The following is a 24,370-nucleotide window of genomic DNA, read 5'->3' as shown; positions in this document are numbered from 1 at the left end:
CCAATTGCAACTCGGTATATCAATAAAATGTGATTGTGACAATTATAATTTAAATGGTGAGAGTTTTTTTAATTCTATCTGAAGCAAAAAAAAAAAAATCTTAATTTGAACAACAGTTAAAATATATTATACAAAACTGTTATTTTAAATTGCAATCATTTCACAAAATTACTGTTTTTGTACTATAAAAATTCAAAAAATACTTTACAGACCCTAAACTTTTAAACTATAGCATTAAATGGTTTTCAAATTACTTGTGTAAATTTGCTGGGAAAAATAAGAACAGAATGTTTGAGGACTAACAGTGCTGCCTTGAAAACACTCATCAAACATCAAATTTAAAAACGGTTAGTTAAAAAAAAAAAAAAAAAAAAAAAAAACAGGCCCTAAAAAAAAAAAAAAATTATTGGTGTCTAGACCTCCACTAATCTAAAGACACATCTGTTTCATCTGAAGTGGGCAGCAGGTCCTAGAACAAACAGGCTCTCATAAAGAGATAGTCAAATCAGTTTAAACATTTACTTTAAAATAAAATTTAAGACATATCAACTTCAATCACACTACTACTTTAAAACTTGCTTTGTGCATCAGCATAGCCAAAGGGTAAATGTTATTTTGAAGTACTCATGAATTTTAGTTCAACTTTTCAAATCAGTTACCTCAGACTGTGTTTCTTTGTGTCGTTCTCTGCACCACTGGATGCCATTGTCTGCGGAGACGACGATGGTGACCTGATCCCCCGAGTGCTCTTTGACCTGGAAGCGTTCAGTGTAGAAGCCAGAGTCCAGAGACTCCAGGCTCATCAGGTATTTGAGCTTTAGGTCGCGTGCTGAGGCTCGGCACTGACTGAGCTGCTGTACGACTTTCCGAAACCGATAGCGGATGCGTTTTCTTGTGACAAAATGGTAGTCTTGGATTCGCTCCCTCATGTCTTTAGGGAGGAAGAACTTGTAACTGTGAATAAAACAGATAATAAGAGTTAGTATCAAATATTACTTTTTTAGGTAGTCTAGGATGGATGGAGATTTGTAGAAGTCTTTGTACCATATGGGTTTTTATATTAGTTTTTAGGGGTTCAAGCATGTACAGGTGCATCTCAATAAATTAGAATGTCGTGGAAAAGTTAATATATTTCAGTAATTCAACTCAAATTGTGAAACTTGTGTATTAAATAAACTACTTCAGTCTGTGTGCATTGAATTTAAGTCTTTGGTTCTTTTAATTGTGATGATTTAGGCTCACATTTAACAAAAACCCACCAATTCACTATCTCAACAAATTAGAATACTTCATAAGACCAATTAAAAAAAAACATTTTTAGTGAATTGTTGGCCTTCTGGAAAGTATGTTCATTTACTGTATATGTACTCAATACTTGGTAGGGGCTCCTTTTTAGGGGTTGACCGATTATCGGCCTGGCCGATTATTGGCACCGATATTAAGCATTTTTATGATAATCGGTATCGGTCATTTTCAAAACCGATGTGCCGATGAAATTATTTAAATTTGAAACGCGCTATTTGGCTCTGATGCAGCCTGTCGGAACTCACCACTCTGTGGCCTAGAGCAGTTTCCGCCCACTGCGCATCTGATTTGTTGAGAGTCAGGAGTCCAACCAATCAACGTGGAAGACTAAAGGCACTCTCACACCGAAAGCGCTTGCTAACTGGTGCTGCTTCAGCTATCTCTCAAAGGCAGCATCAGACGTTGCTCAAGTTGCAATAAATTACAATCCACTACACTGAAGTTGTAAAAACCTCAATTTTATCTATTTATGGTTTCCGAGATGGGGGAAACGCAGGGGGAATCGCGGAATCCAGTCATATAAATAGCATTTACTGTATAACGCGGAGTCACGGAATTAGTCAAAGTTTGGATGAATTAATCAAAAGTAGGTCAGTACACTTAAATCGACTCACAATATGGACTATCTGTAAACATTAAGCTGCAAAAAGACTATTTAAATATGAATTCTGCATGTTCGGCGTGTCTCTGTATATGTGAATGGCACAGATGCGCGGTTTTGACACACACACACACTGAAGTGCGCGACGCTCGCGGTGTTTTCCGCATCTGCCATGTCACTAAATGAAGACATAAATATATGAACATCCCCAGAACTGCTCTGAGAGTTACTTCATGAGCATTTGACTGTTTCGTTTGAGTAAAACGATCGTCATATCATAAATAGGCTACAGAAATTTAAGAGGTCCTCATGGCAACCCGTCAAAATAAAAGTTTGGTTTATTTACTAATACTACTACAATTATTACAACTTTTGTTTAAAAGAACAATCACACAATACGCTATTTCTTCCATGTTTTAATTTTAATAGTAAACCCATTTGTTTGCCAAATTTGAGTTTAACTCTCATTTGATTAAAAGATAAATTAAATTAATGTTTTATGCCTTCATTTGCACTGCACTGTAAATGAAAACTAATGGAAATTACGGTCACATAGGCCAAGATTAAGATACTGTCACATATGCCAAGATTATGATGACGGAAATTGGGACATTTCAATAGGCTATTGAACCAAGTGAGCCTATAACAGGCTATTAGTGTTATAGTTTCATTAAAATAGTTGCGGTCTTCTTCGCAACATCTACAATGGAGCTATGAAGACAATTAAATTATTTACACTTATTATATACATTGCGCTTTTTAAATTAATCAATTGATGTGCATTTAGATGATGAATTGAATAGTCCCCTCTTGTAGGCTATGATTTAGTCAACCGAAAATAATTAATTAATGAAGAATTATGAGAGGTTATGCTATTACACATACATTTCTAACATGTAAATTATTGAAGCCAAATACTTACATTTCCCCAAGCTGTTTAGCTTTAGTATTTAGTATTCATAGGCTTAATCATGAAGCATACAGTGGCCCCACTTTTAACTCTCTCTTTATATATTACCCTTATTGTAGATGGATGCATGGGGGAAGACAAGAGTAAGAAGTGCAACCAACACTAGGGAAGGCCATTTTTGTCAGAGCCCTTGTTATTCTTAATTTTGACATTTTAATTTTTACACCAGACATATATATCGGTTCAATATATTGGTTATCAGTCTACTTGATCTGTAATAATCGGTATCGGCATCGGCAAAAAAAAAAAAAATTGCTCTGCCACTTCGTGGCGCTATAAGATGGAAAAAACATAAAAATGACTATAACTATGCAAGCGTTAGTCCAGTTGACCTGAAAATTGGTATGCAGTGTCATTGTCCAATGTGCCATAAGTGTCTATGAGGACATTGGCGTATCTAAAAAAAAACATGGCTGCTATTGGCCAATGAAGTTTGAGCACCTATTAGACAAGATTAACAGAGGCCGATCGGAACGAAACTTGGTGGGCATGTTCGACCCATGGCCCTAAAGGTTTGTAAGAATTTTTAAAGAAATTGGCCACTAGGGGGCTAAATTGCATTTTTCAAGTACATAAATGATTGTATAGTGCACGATTTTTCACACATACACTCAATCTTCATATCATTTGAAAGAACTCCTCATAATGAGCAACTTTGCCTCAAGAACCATTGCTGTCAATCAAATCGTTCATTAAATATTCTCAAATGTGTTAAAAACCTACTTTAACGAACTAGTCCTAAGTTTTTCGCTCAATCTCGATCAAACCACTGCAGTAATATTCTCTGGTCTCTCTAGATCAATAATTTTTTTTTAAAAGTTTAATTTTGTCCTTTGGTTAGCTATAACGGCGTCATTTTAAAAAGGGGCGTGGCCAAATATACCCAAAAGCCTATAAAACCTAAACAAAAACTCAAAACTTTACGAAACGTGGTGAAAACATGTGACAGAAGACACTTAACACGCATGCAAAGTTTAATAGAGATCAGACCATAGGTAGTGCTATAACAGTTAAAATGGCCTAAACCCCCCCCCCCCCCAGTATTTCTATGGTAAATGACCTTAAATTGCAATAAATTTTCATATAGTAACTTATACACTAGAGCTTTACGTTTTAAGCTCAAAATTAATAAAATCGCTGCAGTACAATTCTTTAGAGTCTCTAGGTCAATAATTATCAAAAATTTATATTTGGACCGCTATAACAGGGTCATATTAAAATGTGGCCTTGATATAGTGTATCCAAAACCCTATTAATTCTAAATCAAAGCTCCAAACTTCATGAAAGGTGTGCACATATCTCATATGATTGTAGACAAGCATGCAACGTGCAAACTTTATAGGGCTTAGACATTAGTTGCCTCAAAAACTGTTAAAAAGATGAAAAAAGTACATTTAAATAACAAAATATCTGGAATTGCCTTTAAAATGACTAGATGGCAGTAGAAGACCACTAATTGGCTCATTCTTCTCACTGATACAGCTGTTGTTACAAGTTTACCATTTGTTTTCATGTATATAAATTATAAACTCACTATGATAACGTTTTATCACATTTTGTCAAAATTTACCACTTCATTTAAATTGAGGAATCACATTTTGCAATTATGACACATTAGGATTACAGTGAGACCTGAAAATTGCATTATAAAGACATGACTTGCAGTAAGCATTTTGTTACCTCTCACTTACTTTAAATCACTGAATCTACAACAAAATGTGTTTGCATGTGTGTAAGCATGCTTAAGTTCTATTAAGTATTATACTTAAAGGAACACTCCACTTTTTTTGGAAATAAGCTCATTTTACAACTCCCCAAGAGTTAAACAGTTGAGTTTTACAGTTTTTGAATCCATTCAGCCGATCTCCGGGTCTGGGACTTTTAGCTTAGCTTAGCATAGATCATTAAATCGGATTAGACCATTAGCATCTCGCTCAAAAATGACTAAAGGGTTTCGATAATTTTCCTATTTAAAACTTGACTCTTCTGTAGTTACATCGTGCACTAAGACCGACGGAAAATGAAAAGTAGCGATTTTCTAGGCTGATATGGCTAGGAACTATACTCTCTTTCCATCGTAATAATCAAGGAAATTTGCTGCCGTACCATGGGTGCAGCAGGCGCAGTGATAATACGCAGCGCCTGAAAGTTATGAGGCGCCACGTAGGATTTAAATCAAACTTCGCTTATCAATACATACATAAAACACGTGCATATACACCTATAAATTACTCACATATACATGTATACTATTGGATGTTCTATATATATATATATATATATACACACACACATATAGTAACCTATTGTACTGATCCGGCAAGTGGTCACGTGACAAAAGAACGAACGACTCAAACCCGAGACTCGAGAGGTGAACTAATCAATTCTCTTTCCGGCTCAGGCTGCATTGGTTAAGCGTATGGGGCTGTCACGTGATGAACGAACGACTCAAACCCGAGACTCGAGAGGTGAACTAATCAATTCTCTTTCCGGCTCAGGCTGCATTGGTTAAGCGTATGGGGCTGTCACGTGATGAACGAACGACTCAAACCCGAAGACTCGGGAGGTGAACTAATTCCAGTGCAGGACCCATAGAATGTTGTGCAATGCGCTTGCGCGAATGAACGGATCACTCCCCGAGACAACTCGTTCTTCCCGAGTCACATTAAAGATTCGTTCAAAATGAACGAATCGTTCAAGAACGACCCATCACTAGTCCTCCCCCAGAAAAAAAAAATTAAATTACTGGAGTATATTTTCTGTAGTCTGGTGCCTTTTAATTAACGCAGTGTCTATTTACACAAAGTGCAAATAGGCCGCCTTGTTGGCATGGGTTATTTACTTCTGCCCACTCACGTCACAACATTACAAAAGACGGCTATATCTATGTATTTTCAGTGGCGTAAGAGGTAAAGCGTGTACCACAGTGTTTTTGACGCGAGAGACACAACTTCGCGTCCGCCTTTGGCTGAAATCGTTCTTTTCCCTTTTCACATCTCTTATTGCATCGGAAAGGCATTTGTTTTCAATAAAAATAAAAATTAAGGAAATAATTGAAAAATTAAGCCACAGCGTTTTAAAATGTCCCGGCATCTGGAGATTTGCCTAGTAGGCACACTGACTGAATATATTGGAATACATTTTGCCAATATCTCGCCTTAGACAATACTTCTAATATTTCCCTTACTGTACGTACAGTACACAAGAATTTTGCATGAAAAATTGGACTTAGGCTACATTATTTAAATAATTGTGTACAAGGGATGCATTGACAAAAAAAAAAAAACTCACTGTAAATCACTATATAGGTAATATAAGCTTTACAGTTTGACAATGTGTTATTTTAAAAGTAATTTTAATTAAAAATACATTGGACGTTTTAACCCAGACGGTGGAATTGTCAGACGGTCCCTCAACCAGAACACAATAGCGCTTCAAAACTTTCTCCAGTTTAAATTTACTGCTATAATACACGTTCTTAAATTTTTTTCATGTCAATATGCAACCACTTTATATCGACTCAAGGCAAACGGTGCTGATCAATGGTAGTATTCTTTAAAATAAGACAATTTTACTTTAAATAATAACATGAATATAGCAACTATTCATTACAATGGTGTTCAGTACAAATCAAAAGTTTAGACCCAACTGACCGAATGTTTCTCAAGATATTAAAGGGAACGTTCACCCAAAAGTCAAAATTCTGTCAACGTTTACTCACCCTGAAGTTGATTCAGACCTGAATCAATTTCTTTCTTCTGTTGAACATACAAAAAAAGACATTTTGAAGAATGTTGGTAACAGTTGACAGTAGCCATTGACTTCCATAGTTTAAAAAAAATACTATGCAAGTCAGTGGCTACCGTCAATTGTTTGGTAGTAAAAATATCTTGTTTTTGTACTCAACAGAGGAAAGAAACTGGCTGAATTTTCATTTTTGGGTGAACTATCCCTTTAATCACAGTTTAATCTAAAGTCTTACACTAAATTGCTGAATATTGTGTCTATATTGGATTAGGAATCTGAAATGTTTGGAAAAAAGGCAAATGGGTCCATAACTTTTCACAGCCTTACAGCAGACATATGGCACTGACAAGCCTAAATATTAAGAAGGTCATCACATTACTAATACCTAATGTCATTATAGATGTCCAGTGGGGAGCACTGCTTCTCCTTGGCAATCCTCATTATGTCCAGCACAGCCATGCCAAGGCACTCCTCCTGAACCTCATGGGCACTGGATAACTTCACCCAGCCATTCACAAAGTCGCTCCTCCACTGCAATAAAACAGAGGAAAAACCCATATCTGTATGACAGTCTACAAAAATGTGTGAAAATCAGCGAGAGGGAGAGTTGTATGACATCATAGTAACTGTGTACACAAGGTTTAAACAGTTAAGGTCATCTTTAACCCTGGGTTAAGGCCCCGATATACATCAAACAAAACCGAAGAAAAAACTGATATGATGTGAATAGCTGATCTGCCACAGATATATCCGCACCTGTACGATCGCTCACGGGGAGACTTTAAAGATTTAGAGAAAGCATTTAATTCCTAGAAAGAAATCGCAACGAAGCTTGGTGTCGCAATGCAAAAAGTAACGTAGCAAGTTTTCCAAAACCATGAAAAGAATGAAAGGAAAGAGTAAAGATATAAGGTAGCACCAAATACATGTGTTTCAAATAAAAGTTACACCATACTACTGCTGCTGTTCTTTCAATAAGCAAATTTAAAAGGTATACAATAAATGAAATGCCAAAAGAACATTCAATATTAAACCGTTGTTTTTATCAAATCATGACACCACATATAATATAAAGAGGTGTAATAATTTATCCAGTTTAATCAAATAAATGAACTCTAATAAAATAAAGTAACAAACAGGTTTTTGTTATTTAGATGACTCCAATATTTTTTATCCACATCATGCTAGACATATTAAATTTTTTGTTGTTATTCTGTCTCTCACTGTTCAAACCATTAAAACCAACCATTAAAATTATAAAATTATAGACTGATTATTTCTTTGTCGGTGGGCAAATGTACAAAATCAGCAGGGGATCAAATAATTTTTCCCCCACTGTATGTATGTATGTATGTATTTTATATATATATATATATATATATATATATATATATATATATATATATATATATATATATATATATATATATATATATATAAAAAAACTGATTTTTTTGTGTTTATATTTCACAAACTGATATTTGTAAATAAAACAATTATGTAGATGACTGATAGATGTTTACAAATTTGTATCGAAAAATCACAATAAAATGTGAAGAACAGGACATATCCACTATCAATTTACGGGGCTGTCTATAGGCTGAATGCTGACTACTGGTATTTGGCCAATTTGGCACAGTTTCTGTAACTAACTCTCAAAATGCTAATTACCAACCAATTAATTGGCCTAGCAGGTATAATGGTCTAGATCTAAAAATGACCCTGGGTTAATGACATTAAGCACTGTTAAGTTTATGTTAACTTTAAAACACTTGTTCACTACGGCTTTGAGGTTATACACCAAACACACCATTTATTAAACATGGTATGTCAAACAAGCATCAGTAAAGAAACACAATGTTTTTATTGTAAACTACCAACTACAACAACTTGTGTGCATTAATAAGAGTGTTCCATAGAAAACCACATCAGAACTGAAAGCATCAACCACGAACAGAGCAGTCGCAGGCTGACAGACGAGTGTACACAAGATGACACTGCAAAGCTGCTGCCTCAGCAACCGGTTTAAAAATGACTCCTGTCTGTGTAAGACTTGCACATTTACAGGACATAAACCCATGTAATCCAATGGGGTCAGATAGAGTTCACTTCCAAACACATCACAGCTTAATTTTAAACCACCATAAGCCTGTTCTCTTCCTGGATGACCGCAACATGACGGTCATCTGACTTCCACTGAAATACGGGTAACGAGTTTTTTGGTCACTGAATAAAATGGGCCACAGTGATGGTAACCTACATTCAAGGATATTTCTCGGTAAAGAAAAGGTAAGGACATATCTTTGGGCTATGAATATGTAAAACATTTTAACAAAGCATGCTAGCTATATCGGTACCATACTGGTTACTGGCCAATATTAGAGTTTTTTTTACTTATTATTATTTGACAACAATGGCTTGTTTAACTGTGCGGTCCATTTCCTCCACTTTTACATTTACATTACCTTGCCAACACTCACTTATAGCAGTAATAATTTAATAACACTCATTTTATTTTAGATTGCATTTAAAACCATTTCAGATTTTAGTGTTTTATTCTGACTCTCAATAATGTATTTAGACACAGTATACAAGAATTTTAATATCAAGCATTGTAGTCCATTGTGGCTGCGATTTTATTGCTTTCTTTCTTAAAATTTTTATTATTATTATTATTTAACCAGTAATTTATATAAACATATATATGTAGAGGGGATTATTTAAAATTCCGGTCTGATACACTTAAGTATTCAAATAAATAAATAAAAAATAAATTAATAAATAATAGTAACATTATTAATTACATTGCGAAAGGGACTTTATAAATTTAATTTGCATTCAACTAAACATTTTAAACCAGTGGTCTCAAACTCAATTCCTGGAGGGCCGCAGCTCTGCAGAGTTTAGCTCCAACCAGCTCCAACACACACCTGCTTGGAAGTTTCTAGTGATCCTGAAGACCTTGATTAGCTGAATCAGGTGTGTTTGATTAGGGTTGGAGCAAAACTGTGCAGAGCTGTGGCCCTCCAGGAACTGAGTTTGAGACCAATGATCTAAACGTATAGACTAGAGGATATATACTCAATCCAATTTCCCCATAGTAGTGAAAAGAAATGAGACTTTAAAGGGTTACTCCACCCCAAAATGAAAATTTTGTCATTAATTTTTGTTCAAATCAAAGCGTAAATACACGTAGAATAGCGCATTCTTGTGTTGCGGCTGATACAGAAGAGCGTCCTCGGTTTGCATTCAGAGGATAATCTCGAAATTGGCGCTACGGTGACACGGAGAGACAGAGAGGAGATGAATTGTTGAAAAAAGTCGTTATTTTTGTTTTCTTTGTGTACAAAAAATATTCTCGTCACATCATAAAATTCAGATTGAACCACTGATGGCAGATGGACTATCCTGACAATGTTTTTCATACTTTTCTGTGACTTGACAGTGAGAATTACTTGGCAGTCAATGGGACAGTCACAAGCCTCCCGGATTTCATCCAAAATTTCTTAAATTGTGTTCCGAAGACGAACAAAGCTTTTACGGGTTTGGAACGATATGGGGGTAAGTGATTAATGACAAAATTTTCATTTTGGGGTGGAGTAACACTTTAATCTCAAAGCATAAGTGACCTTCTCCATTGCAAAAATACCATGTACTATCCAGTCTTCAAGATTAGGCAAAACTGGTTGGTTGCTTTCTTACTTGCTATACTAAGGATTCTATACAGGTATTTGTTTCAAAGGTGGCTGCAATTTTCATGGAAACATGTTCTTCAGACAATGTAAAACATTGAATTATCCGTAATTTGTGCTTGCGAGAGTGACACTTAACAACAGACAATCTAATAGTTATGTATAAAAAAAGAGATCAATCATGTTCCCCACAGAGACAGTCATCGCATACCAGACTGTTGGTGGAAGACGAATAGGCACCACAAAACAAGCCCACTCAATAGAGTCAGAGAGCGGCCAGCATGAGTTTCCTTTATTTATCATTTGTTTAGTAAATACGGGCCTTTATCCGTATAGATATACACTAGCGTAATTCACATTTACACACTCTAAAATCCGAAACCAAGACTGTCTGTTCCCTGAGAAGATAAACTAGGCCAAACTGCAATCAAATTATATATGGATGGGCTCAATTACGCAAGATATACTCAGATTTCAGGCCAAGTGAAGTGTAATTGTAAAACACTGTTGCTATGGTGATTCAGTATCCACTGACAGCACAAACCACACTTAATTCACAATTAAAGGTCATTTCTTTATTACAAAGCTGATGTGGGGAAGCCTCACCTGAGCAAAGAGGTAAGACATAACATAGTCATCCAGGACAGGACTCTCAGATCCTTTAGTCACTCCATAGCGGTATGCTCGGGACGCCCCACTACTGTACCAGCCGGGAAAATAGTACCTGGTAGAAAATATCACAGTCACTAAATAGCAGGCTGAAAGAAATGAGACTGAGAAGACAAAAGCCATAAAATAATATGAACCAGTTATTCAAGTGAAAGATGGAGCTGAGTGTGTTACCTTATTCTGAATAACAAATTCTCATTGGCTGTTTCGTCTAAATGGAGAACATGATTGGGTGATAACCAGACACTTTCATCTTCTTTGTACAGCCCGAACAGGCTGCAGTAGACTGGAGACACTCCTGTGAGAAACACATCAACATAAAGAACAGGTGCTAATGAGGGAAGCCTTGAATTAGCCTTGAAGGCCCAAACACAAACGCTAACTGTTTTTCACACCAAAGCCTGCACATGTAAACTAGTGATGGCTAACGATGATCAACTAACCATATAGTCAATTTGTAATGTTAACTAGTTCATTATTAGAATAGAATTGTCCTTATTAGAATATTATTAGAATGATTCATCATAAATCATAGAAATTATATATTTGATATATATATATATATATATATATATATATATATATATATATATATATATATATATATATATATATATATATATATATAGTTAAATATATTCAAATAGAAAAATTATTTTAAATTATAATAATATTTCACAATATTGATTTATCACATAAATGCATCCATAAGAGGCTTCACTTATACCTTTGAAAAATCCAAAACAATCCCAAAAGTTTAAACTACACACACACACCTCAAAAAATCTTATTGCTAAAATGGTGAAATTTCTTGCTACGTGTGAACAGGCCTTTCCTTTTAATTAATACATTTAATGTAATTAATCATTATTTCCTGATATTTTGACCATCAAATAAATTAATAAATATTCAGGATGAGGGTACTGAACACCAAAACATACACACTATTTGCCAGATGCAAAACAGTGGAAAGCATTTATTAGCTGATGCAATGAAACCCTATGAAGTGCATAGAAAAATGAAAAGTTGTTTCTATAAATTTCCTCAGAATGATTGATAAATCGCATTTGCATTTTATAGCCCTTTTAATAGCAGCAGCATGTTTATCAGTTAAAATGATAAAAAGGAAGTCTGCTCTCTGCTGAAAAAAAAGATATCTTGAAATACCATCACACGTCTGTCACCAATACCCTGCTGGGTACGAGCTGATGGCTCCTGGGCTGATGTTAATCTTTATTAAACAGTAAACACAGGTGGACTGACAGGATCTTATATAAGCCATCGATACTGCACCAGATTGATGTGAGAGTCCCCAACGTTTACCTAATAACTGACTGTTTACACAATCTCAGTAAGTACAATAAAAAAAATCTGAAAAACAAACAACCTGAAGATACTGTGTTATTAATAATCAATTTGTATATACTGTATGGGTACTAAAAAAATAATGTCAGGCTTGTAGCCCTCCCTTTTTTGCGGAAAATCACTTTAAAACGTGTCCTATCCATGTTGTGTGACACAATCATTTTTGTTTGATACACAGCTGTGAGCATCACAATTTTTGATAAAATGAAATTTCACAGTGAAAGAGCCTCCCCAGTGCAACAAAACAAATATAGATCCTAACTAAGCAACCGATAAAATGTCATGTTGTGTGAGATGTTGTGAGACTAATGTTTCTTTGAACAAAAACTCCATGGAAGGGATTTATCACATTGCATCTGGGTAGAACACAGTGCTTACTGTGTTGACTAACGTGTTATTCTTTATCAGAATGCATAATCCATATCTAATTTATGAACTCAAAATACATTTATCACTTCTTTTCCATGCTATATGATGGGCATGACTGACCGCTCTCCTTGGCAGCATTGACGATGAGCTCTTCGGTGACGTATTCTCCTGGTGGGTAGCAGAGAGAGGTGCAGTTAGCGTTGCTCTGGCTGCTGTGGTAGAGGTGGATCCTGAGAACGGGGGGCTGCTTCGGGCAAAGCTCCTCATGGTGGACATCACCGTTGTGGTAAAGCGGCTCACAGACAGCTGTCTCCATGTCCATCACAGAGACACAAGCGATGAGAGACAAAAGAGCAACATTCACCTGGTGGAGGACATGTGGTGAAAAAGAAAACAGTTAGTTTACCAGTAGACTGCATGGTTACTAATAAAGCAGAACATACTTGCTTGATATATTTTGTTGTGCAAAAACAATACAAGGAAATGAACGAATCACTAAGCTCCTCCTTCAAGTCAATGTAGAAAACTTCACCTTCAAACTTCCAAAGTCTTGTGAGGTTTAGAAGCAATTCATTTTATCACGTGTACCAACAAATTTTAAAGCCTTGAAATGATGTAAATAAAAAATAAATTAACCACCCCAAGAAACAAACAAATAACCAAACCAAACCAAAATCTATCTCTGTTAGAAATCTTATAATGGGCCGTGTTTTGATCTTCCACCAGGACAACAATCCAAAACAAACATCAAAACAAACACAAAAATGGGTCACTGAGCACAAAACGAATCTTTTACCTTGGCTGTCCCTGTCCTCTGACCTGAACCCTACAAAAAATGAGTGGGGTGACCTGAAGAGTAGTAGTACTAACACGGAGCTGTGAATCTGAAGGATCTGGAGAGAATCTGTATGAAGAAAATGGTCTCTGATCTCTTATCAGGTGTTCTTCAAACTCTTCAGGCATTATAGGAGAAAACTCAGCGCTGTTACCCTTAGAAAAGGACGTTGCAATAATTGGGTGCCAATAAAAAAAATGTTCAGATTGTTTTAATATTTAAATCTTTAATTTACTATGTATTTTTACATACAAGTATTTAGCTGAGCGTAATCATTTATCTCTGCCCTAAACATACATCTCTGATGGCCTATCTGCAGCACATATGAGTTCAGACAGCAAGCCTCGAAGCCTGGATGCAGAGTCAGACACTGCACATCGAGTGTGGGGGTCACATTCTCCACTAAGCCCCGGTATGCATCTAACTCTGCAGCACTGACTTTCCTCAGCTGTGACCAGGGCCTTGCATTTACCACACATACACCTATGAATCAAAAACATTGTTTATCTCCCTCTCTCTCGCTCTCTCTCTCTCCTGTAGTGATGAGAAACCGCTATCAAGTAACATTAGTGTTGGATATTAGTGAGTGTAACACGCCTGATCAACGCTTATTAGTTTCTGTTACTGGCAAGTATCAATACTCATAGATGACCAATACTAGCTTTGCTATTGCCTGATTACATATCGTTAGCTAATGTGTGTATATCTGTAACCTAACACTGGTCTCTCACCAAGACACCTGCCCTGTTCTAATCGCACATCAACTCAATTTGTCTCCTCTGACCGTTGTTCTGTCTAATCCTGGCCTGTCCCTGCTCTCTTGGCTGCACAGCAGGCTCATAACTGTATCTGTGGTCCGTCATACGAGTGTAAATAAACATTTAAAATTTCCTCAGCGTCCGAACTGTCATTGCGATCCATTGTTTTCCATTAATTTTCTGTAAAGCTGTTTGCAATGATTTGTATCGTGAAAAGCGCTATACAAATAAACTTGAATTGAATAATGTAACAAGTCAGCAAAATATATAACACTGTTCTAGTGGTTTTAGGATATTTTAATTAAAAACATCTTGCATATTGTGCCTTTAACTGTATATTTATTCACATTATATAAATATTTTATAAATCATGAAACAGAACATTTTTTATTTCAAAAGGCAAAGTTAAGAATTAGTCAGACTTACTGTATGCAAGCAAAATTCTGACTCTTAAAGGTGGGGTATGTATTGTTTCAAAAACGCTTTTAAAAAAACTGAGTCGGGCCCAGTAGCAAAACGAACTTGTAACCAATCAGCAGTAAGGGGTGTGTCTACTCATGATGTGGAGGAGAGAGCGCTCAGTGCACATGACGGACATTAGCCGACCCGAGCGATGACAGAAAGATAGAGATGGCGGATAAGAAACAAAAGAGGAAAACATCTGTGAAATAAAAGGTAGCTTACACCGTGTCTACCCCAGAATGCCGCGCCGCAACAGCTAAAGTCTGTCTACACTGGACGACAAAGTGGACGACAAAGTGACCGCTGAAAGTCATTTGAAATTTGTGTCAATTGTTATAAATAGAATGTGGCAGCAGTTTACTGCCGGAGATTTGTCGTGCCACGGTGCGGCATCCAGTGTAGACAGCATCACTGATTATAACGCGTCCGGTGTAGACACGGTGTTACGATAATGCAACAAGTAGGACCCGTGTAAATATTGGATCAGCTTTCCAATGCTGGAGAGAACTGAAGGAGCGGAAAGGCCAGCGATCGGACGCCAAGGTTGCTTTGTTTCTTCTAGATAGGCGAGTAACATTGGTTTTGCTTTGTTTCACAGAACTAATCATTGCCTGGGTTGCGTATGTGTGAGGCGGAGCTATCAAAATGGGGCGAGTCCCTTTTGGGGTAGGGGTTTTTGTTTTGGTGATTTCAAATATCAACATTAGCTACCATAAATCACTTACCCCACCTTTAAAAACTGTTTCTGTATCAAGTAGCCTAAACATTTTTTTTTTTTTTAAATCTAGCTAGCTGCTCAAGGTTACCACCAGTATCAGCCACAACAATATACTAGTCAACATCTGAAGTAGATCACAACCTTTCATCAAAGGTGTCCTAAAACTTAAAACCAAAATGTGTTCTTGTCTTAGGACAACTTTGATAAACTTTTTTGATCCACTTCAAATGTTGACTATTGTATATAAATTATCATATCATTATCACCCCAGAAATTCCATAACAGATCATCTCAAACAAATCCGTTCCACTTCTGTCTGCTGTATGTACCGAACCATCTGAGAGTCATACATGTAGTACATTTGTCAAAACACTGACTGTGTGAACACAGCCACAGAGGAATCAGAAGAGCAGAACAATTTTGCCTGTCTGCGTTTGAAGAATACAATACTTGGGGTCTAGACACTAATAGCTCAGGGAGACAATCAAATGATGCAACTGCCATGCATCTTTCCAAATATCGGCTGTTTGTACTGTGAAGTTGACAGTTTTAAATCTCCACTGATTCTGTGATGTAGGGTTTGAGGAAACAGCGTAAAAAAATACATGATCGTTTCAAAAGTGACAACTGATTTCACAAAAGAATCCAGAAAACATTCAGTCATTCAAATTGCTGGAAATAATATTAGACCTAAATGGATTTCTTATCTCTAGTGTCAACATAAGTGTTACATCTCTCATCTGTCATTTAAAATTAGATAATACTGCTGGCAGCAATGGTTGTTGATTTTTCCAAGTGATGCTTAAAGGAACACTCCACTTTTTTTTGGAAATAGGCTCATTTTACAACTCCCCAAGAGTTAAACAGTTGAGTTTTACCGTTTTTGAATCCATTCAGCCGATCTCCTGGTCTGGTGGTAGCACTTTTAACTTAGCTTAGCATAGATCATTGAATCGGATTAGAACATTAGCATCTCCCTATATGATATTACGCAGCGCCTGAAAGTAGTCCCCAGCTCAGTGGCCTATGATATAGCTAGGGACTACTTTCAGGCACTGCGTATTATCACTGCACCTGCTGCACCCATGGTACGGCAGCAAAATTCCTTGATTATTACGCCGGAAAGGGAGTATAGTTCCTAGCCATATCAGCCTAGAAAATCGCTACTTTTCATTTTCCGTCGGTCTTAGTGCACGATGTAACTACAGGAGAGTCAATCTTTAAATAGGAAAATTATCGAAACTCTTTGCTCATTTTTGATGACCAAATGCTAATGGTCTAATCCGATTTAATGATCTATGCTAAGCTAAGCTAAAAGTGCTACCGCCAGACCCGGAGATCGGCTGAATGGATTCAAAAACGGTAAAACTCAACTGTTTAACTCTTGGGGAGTTGGAAAGTGAACCTATTTCCAAAAAAGTGGAATGTTACTTTAATTACAGTCACGTTTCATGTTAATTTTTGGTTCATTAACCAAAAATAAAGTTTATTTAATAGCCAAATAATTAACCAAATGTATTTAATATTAACGCTGACCAAGTTATTTCGGTTCTTTTTACCATTTCATACATAATACCGGCACATCCGGGAATTTAACTGTCAATTTCGTCACTGCCCCTTTTTAGGGGAAAATAAACTAGACTTCCCATAGACTTCAATGCAAAATAGCGACACAAAGCAACGTCCGTACACAGCCGACAGGCGTGAATAATTGAAGAAATCACTACGATTAAACATGTCAAGTAATTGTATGTCCACACTGCCTGCCATGGAGCGTGAAAGATACATCCACAAACTTAATTTGGTCAATTTAAAAAAAAAAACGTCCCTTCATTCTCCCAGCATCAAATTGGTGTAACCCCACCCAGTGGCCAGAGGTGTCTTACCCGGACATTTAATCGTACCTCATCGAGTTACCAGGTAAGCCAGTGAATGATTTTACTTCGTATTTGCAAGTAAACATCTTTAAATGTATACATTACGTCAGATGATGCTATTGCTGGACAGAAAAGTGCACTCAGTACTCTAAATATAAAGACATAATATATACATTTAAAGATAAGTTCAGTTCCCGGATGTGCCGGTAGTACGTACTCTAAAACTAGTAGTGAAGAAGAGATGATTGGTTCATGAGGCAGATATGTCAAGCCACATTAAAATGCCTCAAAACTGCATTTATAGATTATGCTGATAATTACAGTGAATGAGAAGTGTGCTACAAATAATGATTAGTTCTATAACTGAAAATAGCTTAGACTAGAATATAAATTCTTGCAACACAACAGCCACTGCCATAAAGACAAACTTAATATCAAAATAGATAAAAAGTCAAAGTTGAGCTACGTTTGTTCTTACAGTTGACTTTATTGAGAATCAAAACCATATTAAGCTTTTGAAAAATCTTTACCAGCTCAGACAGATGATTTTAAATAGCTAGCGCCATGACCAAATATCACACAAACCACAAGAGGAACTGAGTCTTGAGGAAGTGCAATAATATCAGTGCTGGGACCGTCGTCATTGCTGTTTGCTATGGCAACATAAAATAAAACTGGACACAAAGGCCAGCAGAAGATTATGAAATTTCCTCTAAGAAAAAAAGTTGCGACTATGACTCAACTTCCAGCTGTGCTTTTACAGTTAAAGCCTATAGTTTTACTATCAGGCCTTGACTGATTGACCAGACTCAGAAGGCAGAGTTTTTGGCCAACATCACAGACAGAAATCGACTTTAACCTGCACCGTGTTCAATGTGAATATTGGATTGCCCTACAAATGAACCTTGATTGTGTTTATTTATTAATAACTGACTATTGTTTGCACTGTTGCAAGCTTTCAGATTCCCCTTGCGCCCTTTCTATATTTAGGAATCCTCTATAGGATGCAGGTCCTGGAACAACTGATTCGCACATGGATGGTTGAAGAAAAATAAGAGGGCTTGATGACAGCAGCAAACTCATGCGGAACAAACCTTTCATGAACAGTCTTCAATAAAGATTCGATAGCCATCATCCTTCAAATAACAGCATCTATGCAAAGCCAGTATTCACTAGGGTTGAGTATTGTTCGAATTTGAGAATTCCCAGTTTCGATTTCAATAAGCTATAAAAACATCAAATATTTAGATATAAAAAATATTTATTCTGTCTTTTTGCAAATCATTCTGTTGCAGCCAAATATAATGAACAAAAAAAATCAGCAGCCTACAGAAATTTGCTGTATAAAGAACATTTAAATGAAGGAACTAGACTAACTAATATAGATTAGTAAAGACAAATTAACAGCAATAAAATAAGAAAACACAATTTAATTAGCAATAGTAGTCTAATGTAATGAAACATAACACTGCATAGTTTTCTTTTTATATATAAAATATAGAATACTCCTTGGTAAAGTTACAACAATTATTCAGGCAAGATCAGAGAGTGAATTTATTTATTTCTTCTGTTCTTTGATTAACATTAATGGCACAGACAACAGCAGGAATATCAGGCTGCTGTCACTGTAAGACTAGGGTGGGGGAAAGAATCAATTCACATATGAATCGTGATTCAGTCTTCTAGTGATTCGCATCATTCACAAATTTCAAAAATCTATTTTCTAGTTAATATATAATAATATGAGAATGGAGGAAGAAAAACAAATACATCCTACCCTATTTTCAGTGAAGGCAAGTTTTTGGAAAAATATTATATTAATTATTGATCTTTTGTTATTGTGGGAAGTAGGGTTGTTTACAAAGATTGTTTTACATAATTGTGTGTGTTTGTATGTTCAATAGGGGTGTAACGGTACACATATTCATACTGAAAATTTTTGCTACGGATCTTTCGGCTCGGTACGCACGTGTACTGTACAAATCATTAAATTTTTTCAGGAAATTCAGACAATAAATGCCATTTTGGCACTCTTTGGTGTAGCGCGACAGTAGGGCGCCACGATAAATCGAAAAGAAAATCGAAATCGCGATTAGGCAGAAGCTGCGATTTTCATGCGCATCTTTCAGTGAAGCACGGTTCTGTGATCAGTAGTAAATCTCCATCCGAGGGCCAGAGGGCGCTCTCGCGTGGAAAGTCCAAATACGCCACGCAGAAGAAATCCAGGAAATGCCTATAGCGGTAGCAGAAGATTTAAATGCTTTCATTGATTCAACGTGACAAATAAACACACCACTGCGACAATATGGTTTATCGGAGTTCTTATTTTTATTATAATAAAGTATATCTATAATGCAATGCTAATCGACATAGCCTTTATCACTGCTTAGAATACTATGAAATATGTTGCGTGCCTTATTCTGTGTAAGAAACCATATCATCTCACAGAAGGATTTATTTCAAACACTTGGCTGACATTATGAAGTGAGTTTGGAGTAAAAACATGTTATTAAAAATGGTATTTTCACATGCTTTCAAAAGGAGCACAACCGAATGACAGAACCGGTTTTACTGATAAGAAGTGCATGGCAATCGCATTTGATCAATAGTGCAGCCCTATGCGACAGATCGCTGTATAACGGATCAGTTCTGACGGTGGCGCAGAGCGCGATCATACCTTCCGCTTTACTAGTTTTAATATGAAATAAACATCAATTAACATCTCATGTAATCGCACAATCAGTGTTTCACTTGTGGAAAGATTTGATTAAAATAGCTTGTAAACAAAATGCCACGTAGCATTTCATTTACCTCAGGCAAGTCATTAGTGTCCACAGCTGATCAGTTCACCAGAAGAAATGAAGCATTTCGCAAAATATTAGACTATATACTCATATTTTACTTTACCTGTAAGTGATGTCTTCATTTTTAATGTAGGCTATTTTTACATAAATCATTTATTAAACAAGTGGTAACATTTTACAATAAGGTGTCATTTGTTAACATGTTAATGTATTAACTAACATGAACAAACAATGAACAATGCATTAATTACACTATTTATTAATCTTAGTTAATGTTAATGAAAATACAGTTGTTCACTGTTTATTAATGTTAGTTCACAGTGCATTAACTAATGTTAACAAAAACAACTTGTGATTTTAATAATGCATCAGTAAATTCTGAAATTAACATTAACTAAGATTAATAAATGCTGTAGAAGTAGTTCATTCTTAGTTCATGTTTACTAATGTTGTTAACTAATGCACCTTATTGTAAAGTGTTACCAAACAAGTTATGATAGCCACTGTGTAAATGATTATATTTCAACTACAAATAGAAACTGTTTTTTTATTTGAGTGTTGATTATTATAGTTAAACATAAATAGTAGCCTAATTCAATTTAAGTTTGGTCTCTGTTGTTAATTGTAACCTTACAGTAGGCCTAACGTAAAAGGGCTCCCTATAGTTTAGAGTAAAGGCAAATTTTTATAGGTTTTTTTATTTAATTTTATAAGGTAGATTTAAAGAACATTTTAATTCTAATTTAATTCATTTAAAGAAAGAGCACTTTGTTCAGTAAAACACTGTTTAATTAAAAAAAAAAAAAAAAGTTTATTTTTTTCCTCCTGCTGTACCAAAACCGTACTGAATTGTGACGCCAACACCGAGGTATGTAGCAAACCGTCATGTTTGTGTACCGCTACACCCCTAATGTTCAATCACAAAAATATGAAAAAGAGAATTTTAATTTAGTATTCACGCACTATATGAGAGGTGGCTTTTTGTGCACCCAGGACAGAAAAGCGAATGCCAAATTGCTGAATGGTTTAAAATTACTTTAAAATATGCACACATGAATCGATAAACTGAATCGAAATGTGCATGTCTTATTACATCCACAGAAATGTCTTGGAAATTTGGAACTGGTTCTCGATACCCAACCCTAGTATTCACAAAGATTCGTAAAACAGCAGAACAATGTCTGAAATCTAGGCCCAGTTTCTGATCACCCAATGTGTCACTGATGTGTCCTCCCAAACATGGATGGAAATGTGTTGCAAAAGTTCAGAACGAGTCATCTTGGCAGCTTGGTTTCAAATAATGCTCTTTCTGGACTTTTGAGTTTAGGACTCCAAGAGTTTCAGTATGTTTTCTCTTGTATCTTATCAGGCTTTTGAATTGAATCAATGTAGAGACATCTCACGTACAAACCGCACAACTTGACAACATTAGAACCTCAAAACAACCTGACAGACTGCACATTCACAAAACTCAAGATGAAACAAGCTACATTAATTTCCTAATCTACTCTATATTACGAAACACAATATTTAGAGAGCAGAAAAAGCAAAAACCTTTAACAAAGTGACGATCTGCAGTAAAAGACAAAAGTGAGTGCACACAACTTCCTGCGGGGGAGATTTAAAAAAAAATAAAACGTCACCTTCAAGCACGGGTGTCAAACCACAACACATGCTCTATTCCTAACATGACCATTTTGCAATGTGGAAACTATTATGTGGCCAAGATGCACAGACAGATTTGAGCTGACAGAGGTTTATAAGAGTTCCTTTTAACAAAACCTTGCACATACAGTATATGGGCGTTTCTTTAACTACAGGCACTTCTGTGTCACAGGGGTTGATTTTTAATAAAATAAAAATACAAAATTTTAATACAGCCTTAAACTTTTGTCATTTTGAACAATGAAGTGCACCTTAAAACTACTTGGAAACTTTTTTATTTACCATGGGATGGAGTTTTTGCTACTTTCCAGACCCAGACTTTGAATCATAAACTGTGATAAAAAAACTATCATAACACATTTAAGCAAGACACTACAGGCATAACTAGCGGGGTTTTTTTATGCTGGTCAATTTTGAGATTTAGGCTTTACTTTAAGCTTTACTTGCTTCTTTGCTTCTTCTAAACTAGTGGAAGGAAAACATCCACAACACATTTAAGTGTTTATTTTACTTTATCTATTTGGGAAGGGAAGGGAAGTGGTGTGTGGCCAAGTATGGTGACCCATACTCGGAATTTGTGCTCTGCATTTAACCCATCCAAGTGTACACACAGTAGTGAACATACACCCGGAGCAGTGGGCAGCCCGGGGAGCAGTTGGGGGTTCGGTGCCTTGCTCAAGGGTCTCACCTCAGTCGTGGTATTGAGGGTGGAGAGAGTGTTGGTTATTCACTCCCCCACCTACAATCCCTGCCGGACCTGAGACTCGAACCCACAACCTTAAAATGAATTAACTAACTAACGTTAATTCATTTTAAGCAATGCATTTGTTACAGAATTTATTCACCTATGCTAATGTTAGTTAACAAAAATACAACTAGCTATTTATTGTTAGTTAACGCCAGCTCAGTTCCATTGATAATACTAAAAGATACAACTTTTTATTTTAACAATGCACCAGTAAATGTTGAAATTAACAGTAACTAAGATTAATAAAATGCTTTTTAAGTATTTTAATTATTAGTTCATGTTAACTAAAGATAGCAAAAGGAAGCATATTGCAATTTTCTTTATGAACAGAATATTTTTACTGTGTAACTTTCAGCCAAACTAAAACTTAACAGTCTATATTTAGGATACATAAAATGCTAGCTATAAAATTAATCAAATAATAACTGTATATTATAATGTATTTTATGTAATTTTATTACAAAATGTTTAAAATGTTATTCCCAACACAATGTCATTAAACTCAGTCCATAATTACGATGTGACAAAACAAACTGTTCATGACTTTCAGAAATAAGAATTATTTACAGTTCTCCTGGGATGCATGTTTCAGATTAAGAGGTTAGGTAAGGGTTAGGTTTACTCTCCAGGGTAGGGGATAGGGTTATTTATTTGTTTTTCAGAAATGCCCATACCTGAAAAAACACCCATATATATATTCCTTCAGGTTACAGACTCATGTTCTCAGTTAATTTATCAACAATCAGAGCAGACATTACCAGTGTTGCAAACTGGTTGTACAGTTACATCAAAATATGAATTATACATGACAGCATACATTGAATCTAATCTACAACATCAACATACGGCCTCACACAGGCTGCAATACACAAGCACGAGTGTTTTAAAGCAACAAGCCCATCTGCACAATAAAAACAACTACTGTAAAGAGAAATACTTGCTTGTTTGGGGTTGCTGAGCTACCGAGCGCTGCTAGCCAACGCACTTGAAACTTCAAATATCCGAGCGAAACAGTCCTTTAATCCATGATGCTGCATTGCATTGACTCCAAATATTTTTCGTTGCTCGGTGTCACTTACGCGAGGTTTGACGGCGTGTCCATCCCGTTAGCTGTCGTAACATTTGACTTGTTGAATCACAGCTCGCTAAGATGTTTAGGGTCAAGTTTAGACAGCTAGCTGCGCGTTAGCATGTGCTGCTGTTGTCTCTCTTATTTACAAAACACAAGCACAGGAGCGTCGCACTTTTGCATGCTGTCTCAACATAATACGACGACGACCGCGGCGGCATATGTTCTTAAAGAAAGCCACTTGATGGATATGTTAAGGACGCGACATGTCTTAAGATCACCAGTGGAGTGACAGCTAGCGAGCATGCTAACTTACCCGACATGACAGTCAGGACTGCCAGCAGGTCATGCTTTAACAAACCACTTTTGTGTTTGTCTTTAAGTGACCGATGCTTTATCTATCCTTTCAAAAATAGTCAATAAAGACGAGTTTTAATTTCCAGCACGCAGTCTGTGTGTTTCTCTGCTGTCTCATATGCAGGTGGCGCCCTGCAGTTGACTCACCACACGGACTCTCAGCAGGAAGTGTCTAAATACCTAGTGTCATGCCTACCTAGACAGCATGTTTGGACAGCATAGGTTTAGCTGACTTGCTTATTATTCCCCCGAATCTGCCTATGGCGCCCTGAAACGTTTAAAGGGTTTAAAGCACAACCCGTTTGTAACGGTAGAGTGATTCACGGACCCTTTGCTATCACCTTCGTCAGATCACAATC

General features: G+C 36.2%; 1 protein-coding gene across 3 annotated transcripts in view; it reads right to left on the bottom strand.

The window, feature by feature from the left end:
• Positions 1-24,370, bottom strand: part of jak2b (Janus kinase 2b) — a 39,110-nt gene extending 14,740 nt beyond the window's left edge. The window contains exons 1-6 of one of the 3 annotated variants that reach the window (XM_079419367.1): positions 23,527-24,370; positions 12,839-13,082; positions 11,159-11,282; positions 10,922-11,039; positions 7,009-7,154; positions 660-954 (exon numbers count right to left, since the gene is read on the bottom strand). In XM_079419367.1, the coding sequence (XP_079275493.1) occupies positions 660-954; positions 7,009-7,154; positions 10,922-11,039; positions 11,159-11,282; positions 12,839-13,040 (885 nt within the window). In that variant the 5' untranslated portion in view covers positions 13,041-13,082; positions 23,527-24,370. The remainder of the gene's footprint in view (positions 1-659; positions 955-7,008; positions 7,155-10,921; positions 11,040-11,158; positions 11,283-12,838; positions 13,083-23,526) is intronic. The other 2 variants (XM_079419366.1, XM_079419368.1) reach the window with 2 other exon arrangements.

This window comes from Barbus barbus (genome assembly GCF_936440315.1).
Source record: "Barbus barbus genome assembly, chromosome: 6".
Lineage (NCBI taxonomy): Eukaryota > Metazoa > Chordata > Actinopteri > Cypriniformes > Cyprinidae > Barbus > Barbus barbus.
Note: the sequence above shows the minus strand (reverse complement) of the source record. Positions and strands in the feature narration are given on the sequence as shown.